This window comes from Ranitomeya imitator, chromosome 4 (assembly GCF_032444005.1).
Source record: "Ranitomeya imitator isolate aRanImi1 chromosome 4, aRanImi1.pri, whole genome shotgun sequence".
In the NCBI taxonomy this organism is placed as follows: Eukaryota; Metazoa; Chordata; class Amphibia; order Anura; family Dendrobatidae; genus Ranitomeya; species Ranitomeya imitator.
This window is the reverse complement of record NC_091285.1, coordinates 471,920,374-471,941,556: the sequence shown is the minus strand read 5'-3', so window position 1 is coordinate 471,941,556 and position 21,183 is coordinate 471,920,374. Positions and strand designations below refer to the sequence as shown.

The window sequence follows — 21,183 nt, the reverse complement described above, 5'->3', positions numbered from 1 at the left end:
GCCAATCCTGGTGTTCTTTGGCAAATGCCAAGCGACCTGCACGGTGTTGGGCTGCGAGCACAACCCCCATCTGTGGACATCAGGCACTCAGACCATCATCATGGAGTCAGTTTCTAACCGTTTGTGCAGACACATGCACATTTGTGGCCTGCTGGAGGTCATTTTTCAGGGCTCTGGCAGTGCTCATCCTGTTCCTCCTTGCACAAAGGCTGAGGTAGCGGTCCTGCTGCTGGATTGTTGCCCTCCTACGGCCCCCTGCACATCTGGTGTACTGGCCTGTCTCCTAGTAGCACCTCTAGCCTCTGGACACAGCAAACCTTCTTGCCACAGCTTGCATTGATATGCCATCCTGGATGAGCTGCACTACCTGAGCCACTTGTGTGGGTTGTAGAGTCTGTCTCATGCTACCACGAGTGTGAAAGCACAACCAACACTCAAAAGTGACCAAAACATCAGCCATAAAGCATTGCCACTGGGATGTGGTCTGTGGTCCCCACCTGCAGAACCGCTCCTTTATTGAGTGTGTCTTGATAATTGCCAATAATTTCCATCTGTTGTCTATTCCATTTGCACAACAGCATGTGAAAGTGATTGTCAAACAGTGTTACTTCCAAAGTGGACAGTTTGATTTCACAGAAGTTTGATTTACTTGGAGTTATATTCTGTTGTTTAAGTGTTCTCTTTTTTTTTAGCAGTGTATATTCATCCTATGCATCATTTAACACAACAGGATTTCTTTAATTCTTCCTTATAAACCTAGATATATGGTGGCAAAATTGCCACATAAAATAAATAATTTTTAAGTAAGATATTCACTTTGTCGGTTGCATAGTTAAAAGGGGTAATCCCATGTCCAAGATCCTATCCCAATATATTTTAGGTGTAATAACTATATTAGCAACTATCTCCAGTTACAAATGTAGTAGAATTATTATGATTTACTATGTTGCTTACCCCATGTGCAGGGCACTGCAGTAGCTTAGGCATCCATCGTTATAACCACTAACAACTAGATAACTAACTCACTATATGCGTGGTCATAACCATGAATACCAAAGCCACTGAATAGGGAGGGAGACACAATGAATCAGAAAAACTATACTACATGTCTAATTGGAGGTTTTTGCTAATATTATTATTATTACACTTAATGCATATTGGGATAGGATTTTGGAGATGGGAATACCCCTTTAAAATCTATCCAAAATACTTCAATATAGCTACTTGCCATGTGGGTCTTCCAGATTCATAACAGGGAAATTAGAACTACACGGTGATGGTCCATTTTCTCATAGAATAATAGAAAAAACTTTAGAAAAATGTCATGAGCTACAATCATCTAGCCAGGAAAGAGATATATATCTTTGTACCGTGTTAGCCAGTAGATAGAAAAATATTTAGAATTGAGAGTCCTCAGTGATTGATACCTTTTAATGGCTAACTGAAAAGATGGTAACAAATTGCAAGCTTTCAAGACTACTCAGGTCTCTTCATCAGGCGGGACTCTGGAATCTTTCGAGACTACACAGGTCTCTTCATCAGGCGCAGACTATGCCTGATGAAGAGACTTGAGTAGTCTCGAAAGCTTGCAATTTGTTACCATCTTTTCAGTTATCCATTAAAAGGAATCAACCACTGAGGACTCTCAATTCTAAATATTTTTTAATCATCTAGCCATAATTTTCAGCAAATTAAAAGAGTATCTATTTTTTAATACAAATAAAAACCTCTGTAATACATCTTATCAAAGAAATCACTTCTTTCTCAACCAGGGATTATTGATCATTTTCAAAATTCTCAATTCACAGGTAAAATTGTATTCAGTGAAGACAGATTGTTGCATTACTGAGATAGGAGACGGCAGGGAAGGGACAGGAGGAGGGAGGAGCTGGAGGCAGAGCTTCTCCTACCCTTCCATTTACATAAAATCTTAACCCTGCTGTTCTGTTCGGGTCATAGTGACCCGAACAGACTTTTTGTGGCCCTGTAGATTTTTTTCTGTAAGTCTATAAAACTAGAGACTACTTGACTTTTCCTCATTTGGGGGGACCTACCTATGAGTTTTTTTTTTTTTTTTCGTTTACTTTTTGCTACACGCAAAAAGTTACACTTGTTGTGTTCGGGTCATAGTGACCCGACATCGTTTTTTACAGCTGTGAGGCCATATTGTCAGTGAAATAAAGGAGTTATAACCTCAGTTGGGTCTATTTATTGCATCTACTATTGTATATCAATTGATTTATTTCCTAAATTATTTCAATGGGGTCCTACACGCGCTCTACCGGGGGTATGCATTGAGATCTGCGCACCATAAAAATGGCTTTATATTGATTATTTTTGGTGCGCAGTCTATTCTAAAATGTAGAGTGCATCCGGAGAGATCACTAGGTGTGCACTACACGTGTATATTATGCGCAGAACGGACTGCTCAGAACGCGCTGTCTAAGAGTTTTTTTTGTAAAGCTGAGCTGTAAAGTCTTGCAAATAATTTTTTTTTTGCTAAGTAAGTCTGTCTTCCTGGCTTATCTGCTTGTTTTCAGAAGGGTTCTTATCTTCTCTGCTCTTATCAGTACACATATGCTAGCCCAGACATGTTACCTTTCAGTTTCTTTGGAGAGCAGCTGTGTGCTTCTACCCCCATGGCCTCTTCCGGCATCAAAATAAAAAGATTCAGCTATTGCCCTTCTACTTGTGACAACAAGACGAGTATAACATGTTCTGGCTGTAAAACATTTCTAGGCAAAAATCATGTGTATTGTTTTTCATGCAAGAATCCGTAAATTTATATCAACATGTAAATATATTCACATTGTAATGTTTATTATCTTTATTTTTTTATCACAAAATGTTTGATTTGATTGTTTTTTTTGTTTTGTTTTTTTTTACAAAATATGTGTAGTTTTCTATTTTCGTTTTGCTCATTGGATGGATCTGTTTTTTCAGAATAAAAACAAAAAAAAAAGATTTCTAGTTCATTTTTCTTTTTTTTTTACTACCAAACATGTTCACAAACAGTCTAGTAAGCAAAAAGTATAAAAAAAAAAAAGGAGTTAGAGTGTCTAAAATCAAGGTTTAATAAGCCGGGTCATAGTGACCCGGAACACTGCAAGTGTATAGTAAATGCAAACAAAACAGCAGGGTTAACAGCACCAACTGCCATCTCCTATCTCTATAATGTAACAATTTGTCTTCACTAAACACAGATTTTACCCAACAATTGAGAATTTTGAAAATGAAAGATCTGTCTTGGTGGAGAAAGATTTCAAAAACCTGACGGCACATCCAAACATAGACTAAGTGTGAACAGGTGCTGTTCACACTTAGTCTATGTTTGGATGTGCCGGTCTGGTTTTTGAAATGTATTCTTTAGCCTTCTGATCATGCACTCCGCCTCCTAGCCACAGGTGTTTTATTACAGCAGGTCCAATACCCCTCCACAGAGAGAGAGAATTTTAGTCTAGGAAGAGGTTTCACATGTACCCATTCAGATGGAGACGTTTATTCTCAGCGAGGTAAGGCAAGTTTACGACCTGGTATAAGAGAGATGCCGTAAAGGGGCTACCAGGTACACATAAAATTGGCCATTTTTATGCGCTAAAAGCTCTCATTTTTCATATTTCTAGTGCAGTAATGCAGTTCAAATTTCGTATTTCAAGTTTGCATGCTCTAGCGCTGCAGTGTGCTGCCTTATTTACTTTGGTGGAAAAAGAAACCGATTTCTCTAACATAAAATACAAAGTTTCATCTTTTTATGTGTACTATCAATTTATGAAATAAAAATTTAAACAAATGTTATTTTTCAAAGATATACTGTGCATTTTAGTCCATAACAGTTAACTTCACAATATTAGTTTAAAGCAGCTAATGTTTTTAGCCCCTTAACGACGCCAATATGCATTTTAAAGGCTGCAGTCAAGGGGCCTTATTCTTCAGCACCGATTTTTAATGGCGCTGAGAAATAAGAGTATAGCGCCCCCAAGCATCAGAAAATCTCCGGGGTCTCGAGTACCAGGGGTAACTGAGACCTTAGAGAACATGATTTGAGTCTTTTTTTTTACAGTCCCCAGTCTTGTGATCGCCATTATTCACAGAATAACAGTGATCGCAAAAAAGTCCAATCTCCCATTCATTGCTCTCTCCTCTGATATGATCTAGCATATCAGAGGAGAGACAAATGGGGTCCCCCAAGCTCCTCCGGTACCTCCGCCATCCCTGGACCCTCCTGCTATGTCCCTGACCCTCCGCATCTTCTTCCTGTAAGAAAATGGCGGGTGCATGTGCAGAGTACCGGCCAAAATCTGCTGGCCTGTACCCAGCAACAATAGATTTTTCTATTGATTAATATTGACCACTCTGATAGTATCTCAAACCCCCCCTCATCCTTCCCTTAGTTAGGTAAAAATAATAAAATAAACAATTTTTCCATTCTTTGCAGTTAGGGTTGGGGCTAGGGTTAGGGTTGTGTTGGGGTTAGGGTTGTGTTGGGGTTACAGTTGTGGTGTTGGGTTTAGGGTGGTGTTGGGGTTGTGATTAGAATTATGGATGTGGTTTGGCTTGGGATTAGGGTTAAGGTTGGGATTAGGTTCAGGGGTGTGTTCAGGTTAGGGTTGGGATTAGGGTTGTGTTAGGGCTGGAGTTAGAATTGGAGGGTTTCCTCTGCTTAGCTATATCAGGGGGTCTCCAAACGCTTTGGTGCCCGCTATTGATTCCAGCCAATTTTTAAAAAAGTCAAACGGTGCTCCCTCCCTTCTGGGCCCTGTCATGCATCCAAACAGTGGCTTTCCCCCACATAGGGTGTTTTGGCCTACTCAGGAGAAATTGCACAACAAATGTTGTGGTCCATTTTCTCCTGATAGTCTTGTAAAAATAAAAAAGTTTCGGTCTAAATTAATTTTTTTGTGGAAAAAGTAAAATGTTCATTTTTTACTTCCACATTGCTTTAGTTCTCGCGAACCACCTGAAGGGTTAACAAAACTTCTTGAATGTGATTTTGAGCACCTTAAGGGGTGCAGTTTTTAGAATAGTGTAACTTTCAGGTATTTTCTGTCATACAGGCCCCTCAAACTCACTTCAAATTTGAGGTGGTGCCTAAAAAAATGGATTTGTAAATTTTGTTGGAAAAATGAGAAATTGTCAACTTTTAACCCTTATAACGTCCTAACAAAAAAAATTATGTTTCCAAAATTGTGCTGATGTAAAGTACACATGTGGGAAATGTTATTTATTAACTATTTTATGTGACATGGCTCTGATTAAAGGGCGCAAACTCATATAGAAGAAATTTTACCACTAACACGAAGTACAATGTGTCAAGATAAAACAGACTCACAATCAGTGGAATCAGTTGAAGGCGTTCCAGAGGTCATAAAGGGAGAGGTCAGTATTGTAAAAATTGGCTTGGTCATTATGGTCAAAACTGGATCGGTCACTAAGGGGCTAAACGCTTAAGGACAGAGCCAATTTTCATTTTTGCGATTCCAGTTTTTCCTCTTTTTTTCAAATAGAAATAGCTTTTAATTTTTCTCCAGACATAGGCATGTGAGGATTTATTTTTTGTGAGACAAGTTGTAGTTTTGAATGATATCATTCATTCTATGATATATAGCAATGAAAAATGACAAAAATTTAAGGACAGGAAAAATTGAATAGAAAATGCAATTTTGCCATTGTTTTGGGGTTATTTTTCAGAGTTAAGTAAAAATGTACAGTAAAAATCACCTAACGTAATTCTCCAAAGCAACATGAGTCCTGTAATATAATATTTTATAGTTTCTTTTTACTAATTTAGTGGCTAAAAAAATGTGTAAACTTGGTAAAACAAAATTGCTTTATGCTGCCACGTGGATTCCATATATCGCCACATGGAGACGTTCACCTAGCCAGAAACAGACATATCATGAGAAAGGTGGCATGTGCCGAAACATTGATTTACACGTGTCTGCATTCCTTTGGGTCTATCATTGAAATTAATAATCTTTTTGCATCAATAAATTTGAGATATTGACATTTTGAGTGCCGGAGTTTACTAATTTTATTGACTTATTTTTACTTCAGAGCACCTACTTATTGCAGCGAGCACCTCTCTGTCTTTATTTTTCATTTATGGGAACAATTACAGCTCCAAATGCTCTACCTCTGAAAGCAAGGTAAGAAATATTAATATTATTTACAAGGCTGCCATCAACCGTGGTAGATTTTTTTTGCAGATTTTCAGTATGAATTATGTAAAAATGGATTTTGAAGCAGCAACAAGATTTGTGGTACAAACTACAGTAGATCACATACATTACATTAATAACATTTACTTCTTTTTGTTTTATACTTTGCAAATGTTTCAGACATTAGGTTGTTTGTTGTCTCTGCCACCCCTTGATGGAAGGCTTATTCCATTCATTACTGCTATCGTCTTTTTCATACAAAATGTGCGTCGTCTTTTCTCTTCTGAAGGTTACTTGAAAAACAAACTTGTTATTTTTGTGCGATGAATAAACAAACAGAATTTCACAGCACACGGGGATGAGAGCTACATGCGCAACACTTACATTAATGCTTGATTAACAACGATGTTCCTCCAGCAAACTAACATTCACAATTATCATGCAATTTTATTCTCAATATATCTTGCATTAATTAGAAATGCATAAAAGAAGGAGCAAAGGAGCATGCAAATTGTTCTGTCAATGTCACGAGGTTACAAAGGAGGCTTCATCCTAGAATGCTTAAGTAAGTAGAGCGAAGCAGTATATTAATCATGTCAAATAATGTGCCACTAAAAAGTTGTCGGCGCAAAATGGAAATTTTAAGGAAAAGGTGCCAAATGTTAATGACGGTTACAGTCAATATATTTTATTCTGAATATCCATAGCTAGACGTTTTTACAGGGAACTTTTTTGTTTCACTACTTTTGAAAAAGCTTATGTTATTATTGGAATGAACAATTAGTTTAGATTTTTGTGAAAAAAAAGATTTCAGCCTCATTTATCAAAAGATGGAGCATATCTAAATAAGATCAGACTTATTCATCCAATACTGGATGCATCCCAGGATTCATGAAGGCGAATGTCACAATTATAATATGAGCAAATTATAGCACCAGTTATGGACAATAACATTATGTCTAATGCATCATGGCAGCATGGTGGCTCAGTGGGTAGCACTGTTACCTTACAGCTCTGGGATTCTGGGTTCAAATCCCACCATGGACTACATCTGCAAGGAGTTTGTATGTTCTCCCTGTGTTTATGTGGGTTTCCTCCGGGTACTCCGGTTTCCTCCCACATTCCAAAGACATACTGATAGGGAATCTAGATTGCGAGCCCCAATGGAGACAGTGATAATGTATCTAAGGCGCTGTGGAATAAGATAGCGGTATATAAACAAAGCATAATAAATAAAATGGCTCAAACTAACTGCATCATAAGAATCAGCAAAATTAGGTCTGTATTACATTTACGTAAAATTAGCATATCTAGTACAACTAATCTATCTGAATAAGGTGTAACCTGAAACTCATACAACAAATTCTGTACTTTTTATACTAATGGGTAGTGCCAGTCCGGCATTTTAGTTTGCATGAATGTCTGGCATCTAATCTGCAGCATATAAACATACCACCATTCTTCATGTATGTTATACTATTAGAAGTTCTGAAATTATCCTTCACATTGTATAGAGGAGACACATTTCTGTTTGGCTCTACCAAAAGTTAGGATATTTGTATGCCAGACACTGAAAATCATCCATTTCATCTAAGTACAGGAGCATAAACGCTGGGCCAAAACTCAGTTACAGAAGATCACCTGTTTGACTGTCAAAGCCCTAAGAAGGGTCTATATACCTCACTTTTACAGAGCCAAGGTAAAATTAGGATCTATAAAGATTTAATGTTGTGGAAGTTTAAGGAAGCCAAAACTTTAAAATATTGCTATAAGAAAGGCAGGCCTTGTTCCACAGGAAACAGCCGCGTGCTGCAGACCTCATTACTAAACCAACCAAGGTTCATTCTCAATTTTTTAAAGGTTAATAATAAAATGTTTAGAGCACATATTATACAGGCTATTATACATGATGTCATACAAAGCATAACTTCAACTCCTCACTTGGGTGCAAGATAAGAAATGAATAATATTTCAGCCAGAAAAAAATAGTCAAATAGTCTTATGCAGCAACCTGGTGATCAGTTAGGAAAATATGGAATTTAAGACTTCAGGCGTACTTCAATAAAATAATTAGAGATCACAGAAAGTAATGGTCCAAGCACAGGTCCAGGCTATTTATCCTAAAATAATTAATATAAAAGTAATATTTTCATAATACTAACAGAAGTAGAGGCAAAAGGGTGAAAAACTGCTATAGTGTCTATGAGATTTTAGGGGTCTTAGTGTATGGATAGGACATTCATCCAAAGTGAGTCTACTAAGGCTTTGTCCAAATCTGCATTGTGGCTTTCATTTATATTGGAATCTACTCAATTGACTTAATATGTGGTCTGTTGGTTTCTGCCTTGGTCTCTGATGTTTTAAAAAGGAAAAACTCCCTGTGCAAAACTATTTATACCATTAATTATGGAAAAATCAGCAAAACCTTTACACTTTAACATTCCCAAACTTCTCCAACCATTAATGCCCCCATACTATAAAGCTGAATTGTAACAGGTACTAAGATCCTACTTACATCGGGTACTCAAGAGGAAATATTGTGTAATTTTAAAAGGTCAGGCACATTACTGAGCTTTGATTGAGATCTTCATCTAGACTCTCCTGAATGGGGTTATCACAATTGGAGAGAGCTACTTAGGGTGCATTTACAATGCACGAGTAACCGGAATGACTGTTCCCAGGAATGCTCATTTCTCGATAATTGTGCACTGTAAACCACCTAAATGTGAATAACAACTTTCAGCTTTCATCTCTGGCAGTCTTTGCTGGGGGAAAAGCAGTGCAGCAGAGTTAAGGTACCTTCACACTGAGCGACGCTGCAGCGATATAGACAACGATACGACCAAAAGGCGATCGCTGGAGCGTCGCTGTTTAGATCGCTGTAGAGACGTCAAACACACCAACGTTCGAACGATGCCGGAGCGATACAGTGACGTAACAGCGACTCACGGATCGTTGTCGCTGGTTGCTTGCTTCACGTCAAACAGCAGTGGTTAACGATCCGATGAATTGGCAGCGTAGTCAGATAGGTGTCACCCAGGTGGGTGACACCCAGATAGGTGTCACCCAGGATGTGACGTCCCGGCGTCTCAGAATATAAACCGCGACTCTACAGCGATTGATTCACATTGTTCGAGAGCTGCGTATGCCTGTTTTTCCCTGCATTTCTAGCGTCCTGTCCGGAACGATCCTTCTCCAGCTACGATCCTCTTCTACCGTGAACGTTCTGTTCGGAACGCCGTACTCCACTGCCGGCGTCTTCATCGGTTCTTTTATTGCTCATAAACGGTATGTTCAATTTTTTTTTTTTGTATAGTAATGGCTGTGTAGTAATGCTAGACGCAATGCTTATCTAAAGTATATGGTATAGTAATGTATAAAACATATCTGGCAGCTATCTTGTGCATCTGGTAAGCGGACACACAAGATGGAGGCACTTTCGGATGCAGTTTGCAAACTATTTGGCGCTGTGTAGCATTTTTTGCGCAAACTATATGGTAAGGCCAACCAACTCTTTTGTGTCTACCTTGGCTTAGCTGTCCCTGGCCTGCTCCGCAAGTAAATAAAAACAGCTCACAACTGGTAAACTAAATTTTTTTTTTTCACAAACTGACCTTATTTTTTTTTGATCAAGAGACAATCACTGTCACGCTATCTATATTCATCAAGTACGGTGTCAGAAAAATGAATTCATGATAAACATATACAGGCTCCTGAATTCACTATTTCTGACACCTGGCAGGTGAGCATAGATATGTACCGTGTGACAACCATTGTCCCCTCAATTTGTGTGATTATGGAGATGCATGTAATATTTTTGGCCCACCTCATATCTGTATACTACAGACACACCAAGCTGCAGTCTTTTCATTTTTAACTACTGGAGATATTATGTGGGCCAAAAAGTGTGTGTGGCGACGTTTCTTGGCGCACGGTGTGTTGCCGGTGGCTATAGACACAATAAACCAAACATAATTGTGTCAAATCAAACTTTTTTTATGTTGTTAACTGAAAAATAACAAGTAACAGAACAATATCCCAAACAATGAAAGAAAAAAAAAAAAAATCAGAACCTCCCACGCCTCAAGAGGTGTCGCAGCGTGCGGCCATGTTGCTGTACTTGTTGCAGCATGAGCGCTGCTGTCCGCTCCAGGCGGTCTTGCTTGGCCAGCAGCTCTCTCACGGTGTCCGGTTCTGTGATAGAAGAGGTTGGAGAATGGACAGTGATAAAGCTGCAACGGTGGCATGTGTTTACATAACCAGCAATTTTACCGTACCGTCAAAAATAACGATTTTTGTAACGATATCTTTGATTTCTGTGAAGTTGCAACGATATTGTTAACGCAATCGTTCTGTGTGACAGCGACCCAGCGACCACACAGTGACTTACCAACGATCACGACCAGGTCGTATAGCTGGTAATGATCGTTAGTAATTCGTTTATTGTAAAATGGTACTTGTAACTACACACTCAATTTTCTACTGCCCCAGAGGGCTTTTTTTAGGTTCAATGTTTTAGGGTCCGTTTAGTCGTTGTCAAATGTGACATCCCACCGATAACCCCCTCCCACTTTCTCAATACTTACGGAAAAGGGACGCCTGTTGCTCATCCGCAGAGCTGCTGACCACCCATCCCCTGGCTCGGGCCACAGCTCCTGCTGCTGAAAGGAAGCAAATACATATCTGGTTAACAATTGAACTCACTGTGGTGAAGCGCTCGCTGGTTTTGTCACTTACGAATGCTTGTCGCTGGAGAGAATGACGCCGACCCGGGGGAGGAAGATGGGTGTTGAAAGGGCGGGGTTGTGGCCTGCGGTGGGGTTACTGCACCTGTAATGTACACAATATTTAACCTCCCTACTAATGGCCCGTATGTCGTCATTAAATTCTAAAAAAGGGTGGTTAACTTACGTGACGACACTGGCTGTGGGCTTCCGCTGCTAGCCGCTGTACTGCTGGCTGCAGTGGGTGCTGTCCTCTGCCGGCGGCGTCTCTCTACACCCCAAAAAAAGACACGCAAGGTTTAGACACCAGAAGTACAGAGCTGTCGACTTAAATAAAAAATTAAGTAGGCGCCATCGCAATTGCCAGACATGAGGGGTAACTTACGTGACGGCCCTGGCTGTGGGCGTACGCTGCTGGCCGCTGTAGTCCTCTGCTGGCGTTGTCTCTCTATACACAAAAAATAAAGAAACACAATGTTTACACACCAAAGTACAGAGCTTCCGACACCCCCACAAATAACAAACCTAGGCCAGTGGCATAAAGGAATAAAATTTAAATTTAACTCCCCAAATCGAGGTACATATATAGAAGGTGGGAAGCGCCACACGGCAGTGCGAGTGTCCCTATTCCCCCCTCCCGATACTGTGTGTCTCCCAATTACACTATACTGTTACTTGCCTTGCCTGGTCTCTGCCCGCAACGTTGCCAGATAAAGTGGCTGTTTGTACCGGAGGTCGGCCCACTTTTTGCGTAGCTGCAGCGCACTGCGCCGGATGCCGAACCTCCGCTCCATCTTCTGGGCAATGTGGCGCAACACCTCATTCTTATGTAGATTTGGGTGTGCTGGGCGACTCTCCCGGCCCTCATAGTCCATGGCATCCATTTTTTTTACAAAAAAGCGGACCTCTGTCTGCCCCAAAGGAGGACATCGCTGTCTCGCCGCCATTTTAGCAAGAGAGACGCTGTATGGCACCACCCAGCCACGCCCAGAGGAGGTCCTTGATTCTACCGTTCTGGCGCGCAATTCGCAACGCTATAGCGTCTCCATTTATGCACACCGTCGCGGGTGTGACGTCGGCTCCAGAAGTCACTATTTGGCGTTCCCGTTATAAATCAGCAGCGCTCATCGTCCTGTTTGTTTCAGTGGATGGTACATTTAATGGAGGGTATCTATGGGGTATGGCTGTTGTGTTAACGTTGCTTACAATTAGCCATGTATATCTCTGTGTATGTATATATGTATGTGTGTGTATGTATGTGTATATATATATATATATATATATATATATATATATATATATCTATATATATATATATTTATATATATATATATATATAGTACCTTACATCCTATGTTAACATTTTTGTCAAATGGTGCAGCATCGGTGACGCAACGGAGAATGCATTACAGTATTGGATGTCTTGTGTAAGTTTTGAAAATTATATGTAGTAATTTTTTTTTTTCTTTTTTCCTTTCTCAGGTTGCCATGTCTCATTCGGATGTACCTGTGATTGTTGCGGCCGCGTTATTGGTAGAAGCTCACAACCAGCTGGAGGTTCAAGCGCGAAACAATCGTGTAAAGCGTCAGCGCCGCATGTGGACCAAACAGTGGCTGCAGAAGAGGAATCAATTGTCCCATATGGGCCTTATAAGGGAACTGCAGGATAACAACCCGCATGATTTTCGTAACTACCTGAGAATGTCGGAGGACTCATTTAATGTCCTACTTGCAGCTGTAGAACCTTATATCAGGCGGCAAAATACACAGATGAGAGCAGCTGTCCCTGTGGATGAGAGGCTGGCTGTCACGCTGCGTTTCCTGGCGACTGGCAGGTCTATGCAAGACTTGCATTACAGCGCAGCTATATCCCGATCCCTACTCAGCGTCATCATCCCAGAGACATGCAAAGCTATTGTCTCAGTTTTACACCGCAGTTACATGCCTTTCCCACAGACCCCGGATGACTGGAAAGAGATTTCTAGGGGATTTGAGGAGCAATGGCAGTTCCCGAATTGCGGTGGGGCCTTGGATGGCAAACATGTACGCATCACCCAACCACCACACTCTGGCTCCTTTTATTATAACTATAAGGGATATTTCAGCATAATTCTCATGGCCCTCGTAAATGCTAACTATGATTTCATAAGTGTGTCTGTTGGGATTAACGGGAGAGTATCCGATGGAGGAGTTTTGGAGCACACAGATTTTGGGGAACGCTTGAAAAATAATAAACTTGCCTTGCCGCCCAACAGTGACACAACAGAAAACATGAACTTTGTCTTTGTCGGAGATGAGGCTTTCCCACTGCATCCGAACCTTTTGAAGCCCTTCTCCCAGAAGACTCTGACACCGGAACGACGAATCTTTAATTACAGACTTTCAAGAGCTAGACGCGTTGTTGAAAATGCATTCGGAATTATGGCAAACCGATTTCGGGTTTTCCACACAGCACTAAACATGAAACTAACGTCTATTGACTCTGTGGTGCTTGCTTGTTGTGTCCTCCACAACTTTCTACGTCGCCGTGATGCCACTGCATACAGCCCTACACAGTATGTAGACTCTGTGGACCAGGGTAACGGAGATGTAACCCAGGGCGAATGGCGTCTAGACGCGCACAGGGTTTGTGGTTTGGAAAGTCTGGGTTCTGGAAGGTACTGTGATGATGCAACTAATAGCAGGGACAAATACTCTGACTTTTTCAATGGGCCAGGGGCTGTCCCATGGCAGTATCAACAGCTGTAACGTAACTGTTGGCATAACTTATACCATGTATTATGGATGATATTGTTGGGGGGTTCAAGTGCTCTTGTGTAAAAGTGCTCATTTTTAACAATTTTTGGATGACCCATGATACTCCTTTTTCTGTAATAAATGTGAACATAACGATATATCTATTTGTTATTTCTTATTATTTTACATACATACCAATACATACCAATAAACATATATATCTATGAACATACTCTACTTCTGTATCAATCATATGAAACCTGTGAGTCTTCAGCATCCTATGCACTAGTGATTTCCTGATGTGTGTGTGTATATATATATTAGTAGATGTTCACCATATTCTAAAGGTACCTTCACACTCATCGACTCTGCAGCGATACCGACAATGATGTCGATCGCTGTTTGGTCGCTGGAGAGCTGTCACACAGACAGCTCTCCAGCGAGCACCGATCCAGAAGTCCACGGGTAACCAGGGTAAACATCGGGTTACTAAGTGCAGGGCCGCGATTATTAACCCGATGTTTACCCTGGTTACCGTTGTAAATGTTAAAAAAAAATTACAATACATACTTACATTCACGCTGTATAGTCATGTCCCTCGCCTTCAGCTTCCAGCACTGACTCAGCGCCGGGCGTAAAGTACAACGGTGATGTCAACGCTGTGCTTTACTACCGGACGGCGCTCACCAGTCAGTGCGGGAAGCCGAAGGCGAGGGACTTGACCATACAGCGGGAATGTATGTACTGTTTGTTTTTTAAACATTGACAACGGTAACCATGGTAAACATCACGTTACTAAGAGTGGCCCTGCACTTATTAACCCAATGTTTCCCTTGTTTCTTGTGACGACATCGCTGAATCGGCGTTACACATGCTGTGTGTAACGCCGTTTCAGCGATGTCAGCGGGAGATTCAGCAACCACAAAAAGTGCTGTACTTTCCCCAGCGACCAATGATCTCCCAGCATACATTACCGTCACACAACAATTTAGTTAACGATATCGTTGCTACGTCACAAAAAGCAACGATATCATTAACAATATAGTTATGTGTGACGGTAATGTATTGGGTATTCTAGCATTCGCATGTCCCCGTCGCATATTGCCCAGCAACGTAGTATATTGACCAGCGGCGTCATTTATTGCCAAGCCAAAGAGACACGTAGTACATACACAAATTTAAGAAACCAAAAATTTTATTATTTGTATTAAAAATTTTATTATTTGTTATTACAATACTTTTTTAATGTTGATGAGGCATAGGGGATTAATGACCGGGTGCCAGGAGGATGCCTGCAGGGGAGAAGGCATAGGGGATTACTTGTGGAGCATCTAAAACACAAGTCTCATTTATTTAAACTACAACACTACAAATTTTGGTAGTAAGTGTCCATCTCACTGTAGTGGTGCGTGGCTATAGGAGGTCCTTGTGATAAGTCACCAAAAGAAGGGGGTGCAGGTGGTGTCCGGAACTGAGAATTATGTGGCCCAGGTCTGCGGACAGGAGTGCTGTGCATGGGCTCCTGTTGGTGTCCCCAATAAAAATGGGCACTGGGCTGACGGACGTCAATGCTCAATGTTGATGTGTCGCATAGTTTTCCTGCGGCTGCCGCGTTCATAACGTCAAACATTATTCTCTCCGCGTGAGATCTTTGGGTATCATCCAGTCTGTTTAAACGTTCCTCAACCAAGGATGCGAATGGGGAGAGTTTGGTTGTGACGTGCTTGGACAAGATGCTGTTGGCCACTGCCAGGAGATCCACAGGTGTGGCTGCTGTTGATTTTCTTTTTCTAGATGGGCGCAGTGGACATGTCTGCTCCTCGACAGACGGGCTACTGGAGGACTGAGGGGACTGGACATTGTTCGCTTCCGTTGTTTCCCGCTGTTGCAGAGGCACCTGCAATTACATGAAAAAGAAAAATTTAAAATAAATAACATACAAACGACTCTGCCACACAGCCCTAGAGAGCCCACACCTCCCCAAACACCTCTATGCCCATTGGAACCTATGAGGAACAGTTACCTGGGTTAAAAAACAAAGGGGTTAAAGAGCTGTGCAGAACTACATTGGCCGGCAATACTGTACGAATGTGCGGAAGACACAATATGTTAATTACGGACACAGGAAGTGGCAGCTGTTATCATCAGGGGGATTAAACATGAACAACGTGACTCACTATTACTGGAAGCCATGCAGTCTCATAAACATACAAGACACACGGCATGCTACAAGAAGGGAAGCTTGGGGCTACTTACATGGTCGTCAGGAGACTCAGGCAGGATATCTTCGGGCGATGGCTCACAAAGGCTAGTCACAGTCTGGCACGGGCGAGGGATTTCTTGGTCTCTAGTGAATGCCATCAGGTCGTAATACCACAGCCTGGGCACATAGACTTCCTCAGTTCCGGCCCCAGACTTCTTAGAATTTTCCACTTTGTTGACCTCTTTTTTGAAAACTGTGCGGAGAGCCTGGATCTTTTTCCTCACAATGTTTTCATCCACGGTCTCTGTGGGATGATACTCCCTGTAGACGGCCACCAGCTTCTCATACGCTTCTCTCTTCATGTAACGGTTGCTATAATCCTTAGATTTTATCTTCCACAAACAGGGCAGGGAGCGGTACATCTCTATGAGTGCCCGAACACAGTCCTGCTCATTTGTAGACATCTTTAAAAAATAAAAAAATAAAAGTTAAGAAACAGCAAAAAATAAAAGTTTGATGAGCCGTATGCCGTTCCTATTGTTATCAGTCATTTTTTGTATGGGATGGTCCGTGGGACTATTTCCACCATTTAGGGGATGGGATGGGGGCCGTTTGTGTGTTTCCTCATAGCCACCATTTGGGGATGGGATGAGGGCTATTTTTATCCATTTTGAGCGTTGAAAAATTTGTAAATTCTATTGGTTGCTATTTTGTCAATGGCCAATTTCATGTTGGTGAAACACACCATACTACAAAATCGTTTGCATTACCACTTAAAAGGGAAATACTACGACGCTAAAGCGTCTTTGGTTATAAACGTGAAAGCTCTAAAAAAATCACTGCTGAGATGTAGTATACATCTATTTCTATACACATAAATTAGTATTGCTGCATGGCAAATGAATACAGCACAAGGATATACTCACCGTAGATGTACTAATTGAGAACGCTGCAGAGTTGAAGATCTACAAACAGGTCGCTCAAAAGTTACAGCCAAGACGCCCACGAGTTGATGGAGAAGGAACACGATGGATTTCGAACCAAGACGCACACGAGATGCTCGTGGATGGCAGAGTACGCACAAGTGATTGAAAAGTTGTAAAGTCGCGGTTTATATTTCGGAACGCAGGTACACATGACCCCGATGTGACCTATCAGCGTTCTCAGTGAGACGTAACAACAAAGCCATTTGAAATATATAACGTTATGGCGTCACCTTTTGTAATGTAATAATGTGATTTAAAGGGGTCTTCTTTTGTAATAGTGATGCATTGTAAATACGCCCTTACGTAAAGTTCACACCTACCTCCTAGGCTGTCGTGACAGTTGGCGTCACCTTTTGTAATGTAATGTAAAGGGGTGCCTTTTTCAATGTAATAATGTGATGTAGGCATCACCTTTTGTCTTTGGAATGCATTTGGGAGTATGGTGATAATTACATTACTATAATAATGTTCACACCATCTCCCAGGCCATTATGACAGATGGCGTCTCCTTTTGTAATTTGTAATATATTGGGATCTTCGAAATAATTGCGTATCTATCTACGAGCGACATTGCTAAATTTAAAGGCGTCTCCTTTTGTAATGCATAACGCCTACCTGGCCACAACAAGACGCTGCGACGGCCACTTTCATCGTTGCTGACGTCGTTGCTTTTCATGTCAAACACAACGATTCAGGCTGATCTAACGACCAAATAAAGTTCTGAACTTTCGGCAACGACTAGCGATGTCACAGCGGGATCCGGATCGCTGCTGCGTGTCAAACACAACGATATCGTTATCCAGGACGCTGCAACGTCATAGATCGTTGTCGTTCTCGTTGCAATATTGCTCAGTGTGAAGGCACCTTTAGAATTCAATACAAACACTTCTAGTAGCTCACCTCTCATAGTGCTGCCAACTCTGCCAGTCATAAGAAGGCATTCAGATACAAGGGGAAAAAGAACATGCCCCTACCATAGGCTACAACAGGCATAGGGTGAGATATAATAGCACATTCTGCTCTCCTCACTGCAGAGTGATTACATGTATCAGGGCGGAGTGTGATTAACAGCTTTCACCTCCAGCAGTCAGTGTGGGGAAAGGGGCAGTACAGCAGAGTTGGCAGCATTACACTTGCTTTGGCTATGTTATTGTGTACTTGGTCCTGTCAATAAATTTGATTTTGAATGGAGAACTGCTAGAAGTGTTTGTAATGAGACTCCAATTCTACAGCACTGCCCCTCAGGCCACATTGAATGCCAGAGATGAGAACTGAAAGCTGTCAGTTAATCACACTCAGATCTGCTGTGTTCCAGCACATGTCATCACTCTGCAGTGAGGAGTGCAGACTGTCATTATTTATCTGAGCCTGATCTATCCTATTGTGGACTTACAAAAAAAATAACCATTAAGATGCTTAATACTTTGATTGCTAATATCTCTGCAATAGTGAAGCAAAAACAAATAAATACATAACATTTCATTGTGCTCTGCAGCGCCTATTACATCGTGTCTACAGTTTAACGTTGCAAGATCCTCTTTAATGTACCATTACAAGAGCTAGTCAAACTTCTGTTTGTCTTTCTATAAAATACAGAGTCCGGAAAATTGATCTTTGACAACAATAATATTTATGTTTGCAGGTGCTCAAATCTACAGAAGATCTGCTGCAGCAAAACTATTCTGAAACTGCATCCTAAAGGTCTGTAGAAGCTAATATTAATGTCTTATAAATGAACTGAACAAATATATGACCGTGAAGGAAATCAAACAGTTAAATATTTCCGCTGTAAGACTTTAAGAATAGCCTTTTACCTAAGAAGTTTAGTCTATATTTATACAACCCAGTGCGTGTATGCAGAGGGACACATAAATTTCCCTCTCAGTACTACTGCCAGATGTAAAAGTTGTAATGTGATTGTAATTTTAATTCATAGGTGTCAGATTCGGTATTCATTGCACAAGTTTGTACTATTAAGAGGAAAAAAAGCCAATTTTATATCATTCAAAGAAGAGATGTGAACTTGTTGCAAGTCAATATATTTATATGGCGCGGCTATTGTGCCACAGGGAGCCGTGCTTGAGTACAAGGATACAATGCTCTCCAACCCAAAGCACCCCCCTACTTTCTCTACTTTAGCTTTATTGTCTGTGTCACATGCTTATTCTCTTTAGCTATAAGCATTTAAGCAGAAAAAAGCTGAGAAATGATTTAGAAGAGGCTTGAAAGCTTCAAAAGCAGTCCCCAACTCAAGTGCAGTGTCAAGGCACATTCACTACAGGGCCGGAGCAGGACAGACTGACCTCACGCCACCCACAATTCCCAAGGAAAACATTCCTGAGGAGAACATTTACCACCGCTGATGGAATCTCCTCGCATTGTGAAGCCTATGCATACGGCACACACACTAACTTGGGCTGAGTTTAAAGGTTACACTATGAGCTGCAATAAAACATTGTCTCGGGCTAAAGAGTGCAAAGGGGCTTAAGAAGAATTGCTCCAATAATGCGGATTTCTTCTGAGGTCACTGAATTTCCTCTCATGCCCCATTTACTTCTATACATGGAAAAACTGAGAGATCTAATTATATGGGGCATGCAAGGGGAAGGATGTTTGATTCAATAAATTATACAGCAGATGTGAAACACTCTTTAATATTTCTGGCGAAGGCCAAAACATTATATGATACTGGAAAGAAATATGGAAATCTCTAATCTCACTGATAAATGTAATTAATTCGCAAGTAACCTATCTCTAACAACTACCAAAACAAATGGATGCTTCCATAGAGCCCAAGAAATATATAGTGGTCTATTAATGAGTGTGGCAGATGATAAGAAGATGTGTCAGCTTCTGGACCGATCTGTTTTCTATTCATTAATGTTAGAGCACAACTTTGAGCCTTTCCTCTGGCAATGTAAGAATGAATGGAGAAATGTGTCCCTACCCACTCTGACAATTTCTAATCAGAGCTGACAGAGTCCATCTATAACAACAGGAACGGTAACACCCAATTGTCAGTTTAGTCAGACATTTTCAAAAAGTTGTTTTCTTAGGCAAAAAAAATCAACTGCGTTTTCAAATAGGATGCTATCACTTATTGAGGAGCCACATGTCAGCTACAAGTATATACTGGAAACAGGGCCATGGTGTGAAGATAATATGAACATTGCATTTACTGGTACTGGGCAGCATGGGGGCTCAGTTGTTAGCAATGTTGCTTTGCAGAGCTGGCATCCTGGGTTAACATTCAACTAAGAACAACATCTGAATGTTCTCCCCGTGTTTCTGTTTTCTTCCCACTCTCCAAAAACATACTGATAGGGAATTTAGATTGTATGATGAGGACATAAGTGAATAAAATAAACATTTACAATGTGTGGGTGCGCCGAACATTTGTGTTAGGCCAGATTCTTATTTGTGGAGAGGCGGACATATCATCGGTGCAATGTTTGCAGCCACACAGGGGCCCAAGAGGTAAGGACACCTTTAAATCAGCAAGTACTGAGTGACCACCACTGCATTTGCAGTCTGACTACAGATGTAGGGATGTCTTGACTAGCTGCTGGTCATCAGTCATAAACTTAATAGCTTCATCTATGCATCTGAAGCATGGGAGTATTGGTCAGGAGCAGGGTCGGGAAGAGGGGTAGGAACCCATATAGAGGGCTACCTCCTGCTTCCCAGAGGGGGTGCACATTGAGGGGAAAAAATATGCATATTTATTTTTATTTTCTGGACTATAGTCTGGCTGTGGCTATAAGGGTTGAAGAGGTGGAGAAGTAGGAGGAGCAGGTTCACAGGAGGCAGGAGCATGATGCTGCATTTAACATTTGTACCAGCTATAAAAGAAAATGAATATTCACTGTTAACCACGCCCACAATCCCACCCACCTCTCTGCATTGAAGCCAGTGCAGGCTGAGGGATTGGTGGGACTATGGGAGTGGAGAGCAGTGAACATTAATTTCTATTAATAATGGGCACATTGTTAGCCACAGCCTCTAACTCCTGGGCGATCACATATGTCCTAAATTAAAGAGAATGAATCACTGCTCCCCATGCTCACAATCCCAAGTGTGGGGAGCAGTGAATATTCCAGCAACAGATGTCAGCGTGTGGGGTGAATGGCAATAACATCATGGTGCTGTGCCAATTACAGGATGAAGTCAGCTGCTGGCATTAGGACAGGAGACTCATCCTATTCAAACGGTCTGCTGTGTAAAGCCCATTCACACCACAAGCCTAAAAGGCAGCCACTGTGTGGAAAGATGATTTCCTTGACAGCAATGATATAATAATTGCTAAAAACAAATAAGTAAACAACTGAAGGAAAACAAAACATCAGGTAACTGATCCATACGTAATAAGATAGGAA

General features: G+C 41.1%; 2 protein-coding genes across 3 annotated transcripts in view; both read right to left on the bottom strand.

The window, feature by feature from the left end:
* THSD4 (thrombospondin type 1 domain containing 4) overlaps window positions 1-21,183 on the bottom strand; it is a 1,349,728-nt gene that overhangs the window by 612,056 nt on the left and 716,489 nt on the right. The gene's annotated exons all lie outside the window — the stretch shown is intronic.
* LOC138676509 (uncharacterized) lies at window positions 14,796-17,414 on the bottom strand. Its single transcript, XM_069765885.1, has 3 exons — window positions 16,748-17,414; window positions 15,875-16,285; window positions 14,796-15,515 (listed from the first exon to the last, which is right to left on the bottom strand). Exons 2-3 carry the CDS (start codon window positions 16,283-16,285, stop codon window positions 14,985-14,987), a joined length of 942 nt encoding a protein of 313 aa, XP_069621986.1. The 5' UTR covers window positions 16,748-17,414; the 3' UTR covers window positions 14,796-14,984.

What these genes read in the sequence shown, in the direction of transcription:
- LOC138676509 (XM_069765885.1), bottom strand. Translation starts at nt 16,285, where the DNA reads ATGTCTACAAATGAGCAGGACTGTGTTCGGGCACTCATAGAGATGTAC. An exon ending in CTGAGTCTCCTGACGACCAT is followed by an intron (nt 15,516 to 15,874) that starts GTAAGTAGCCCC and finishes ATGTAATTGCAG; the next exon opens with GTGCCTCTGCAACAGCGGGA.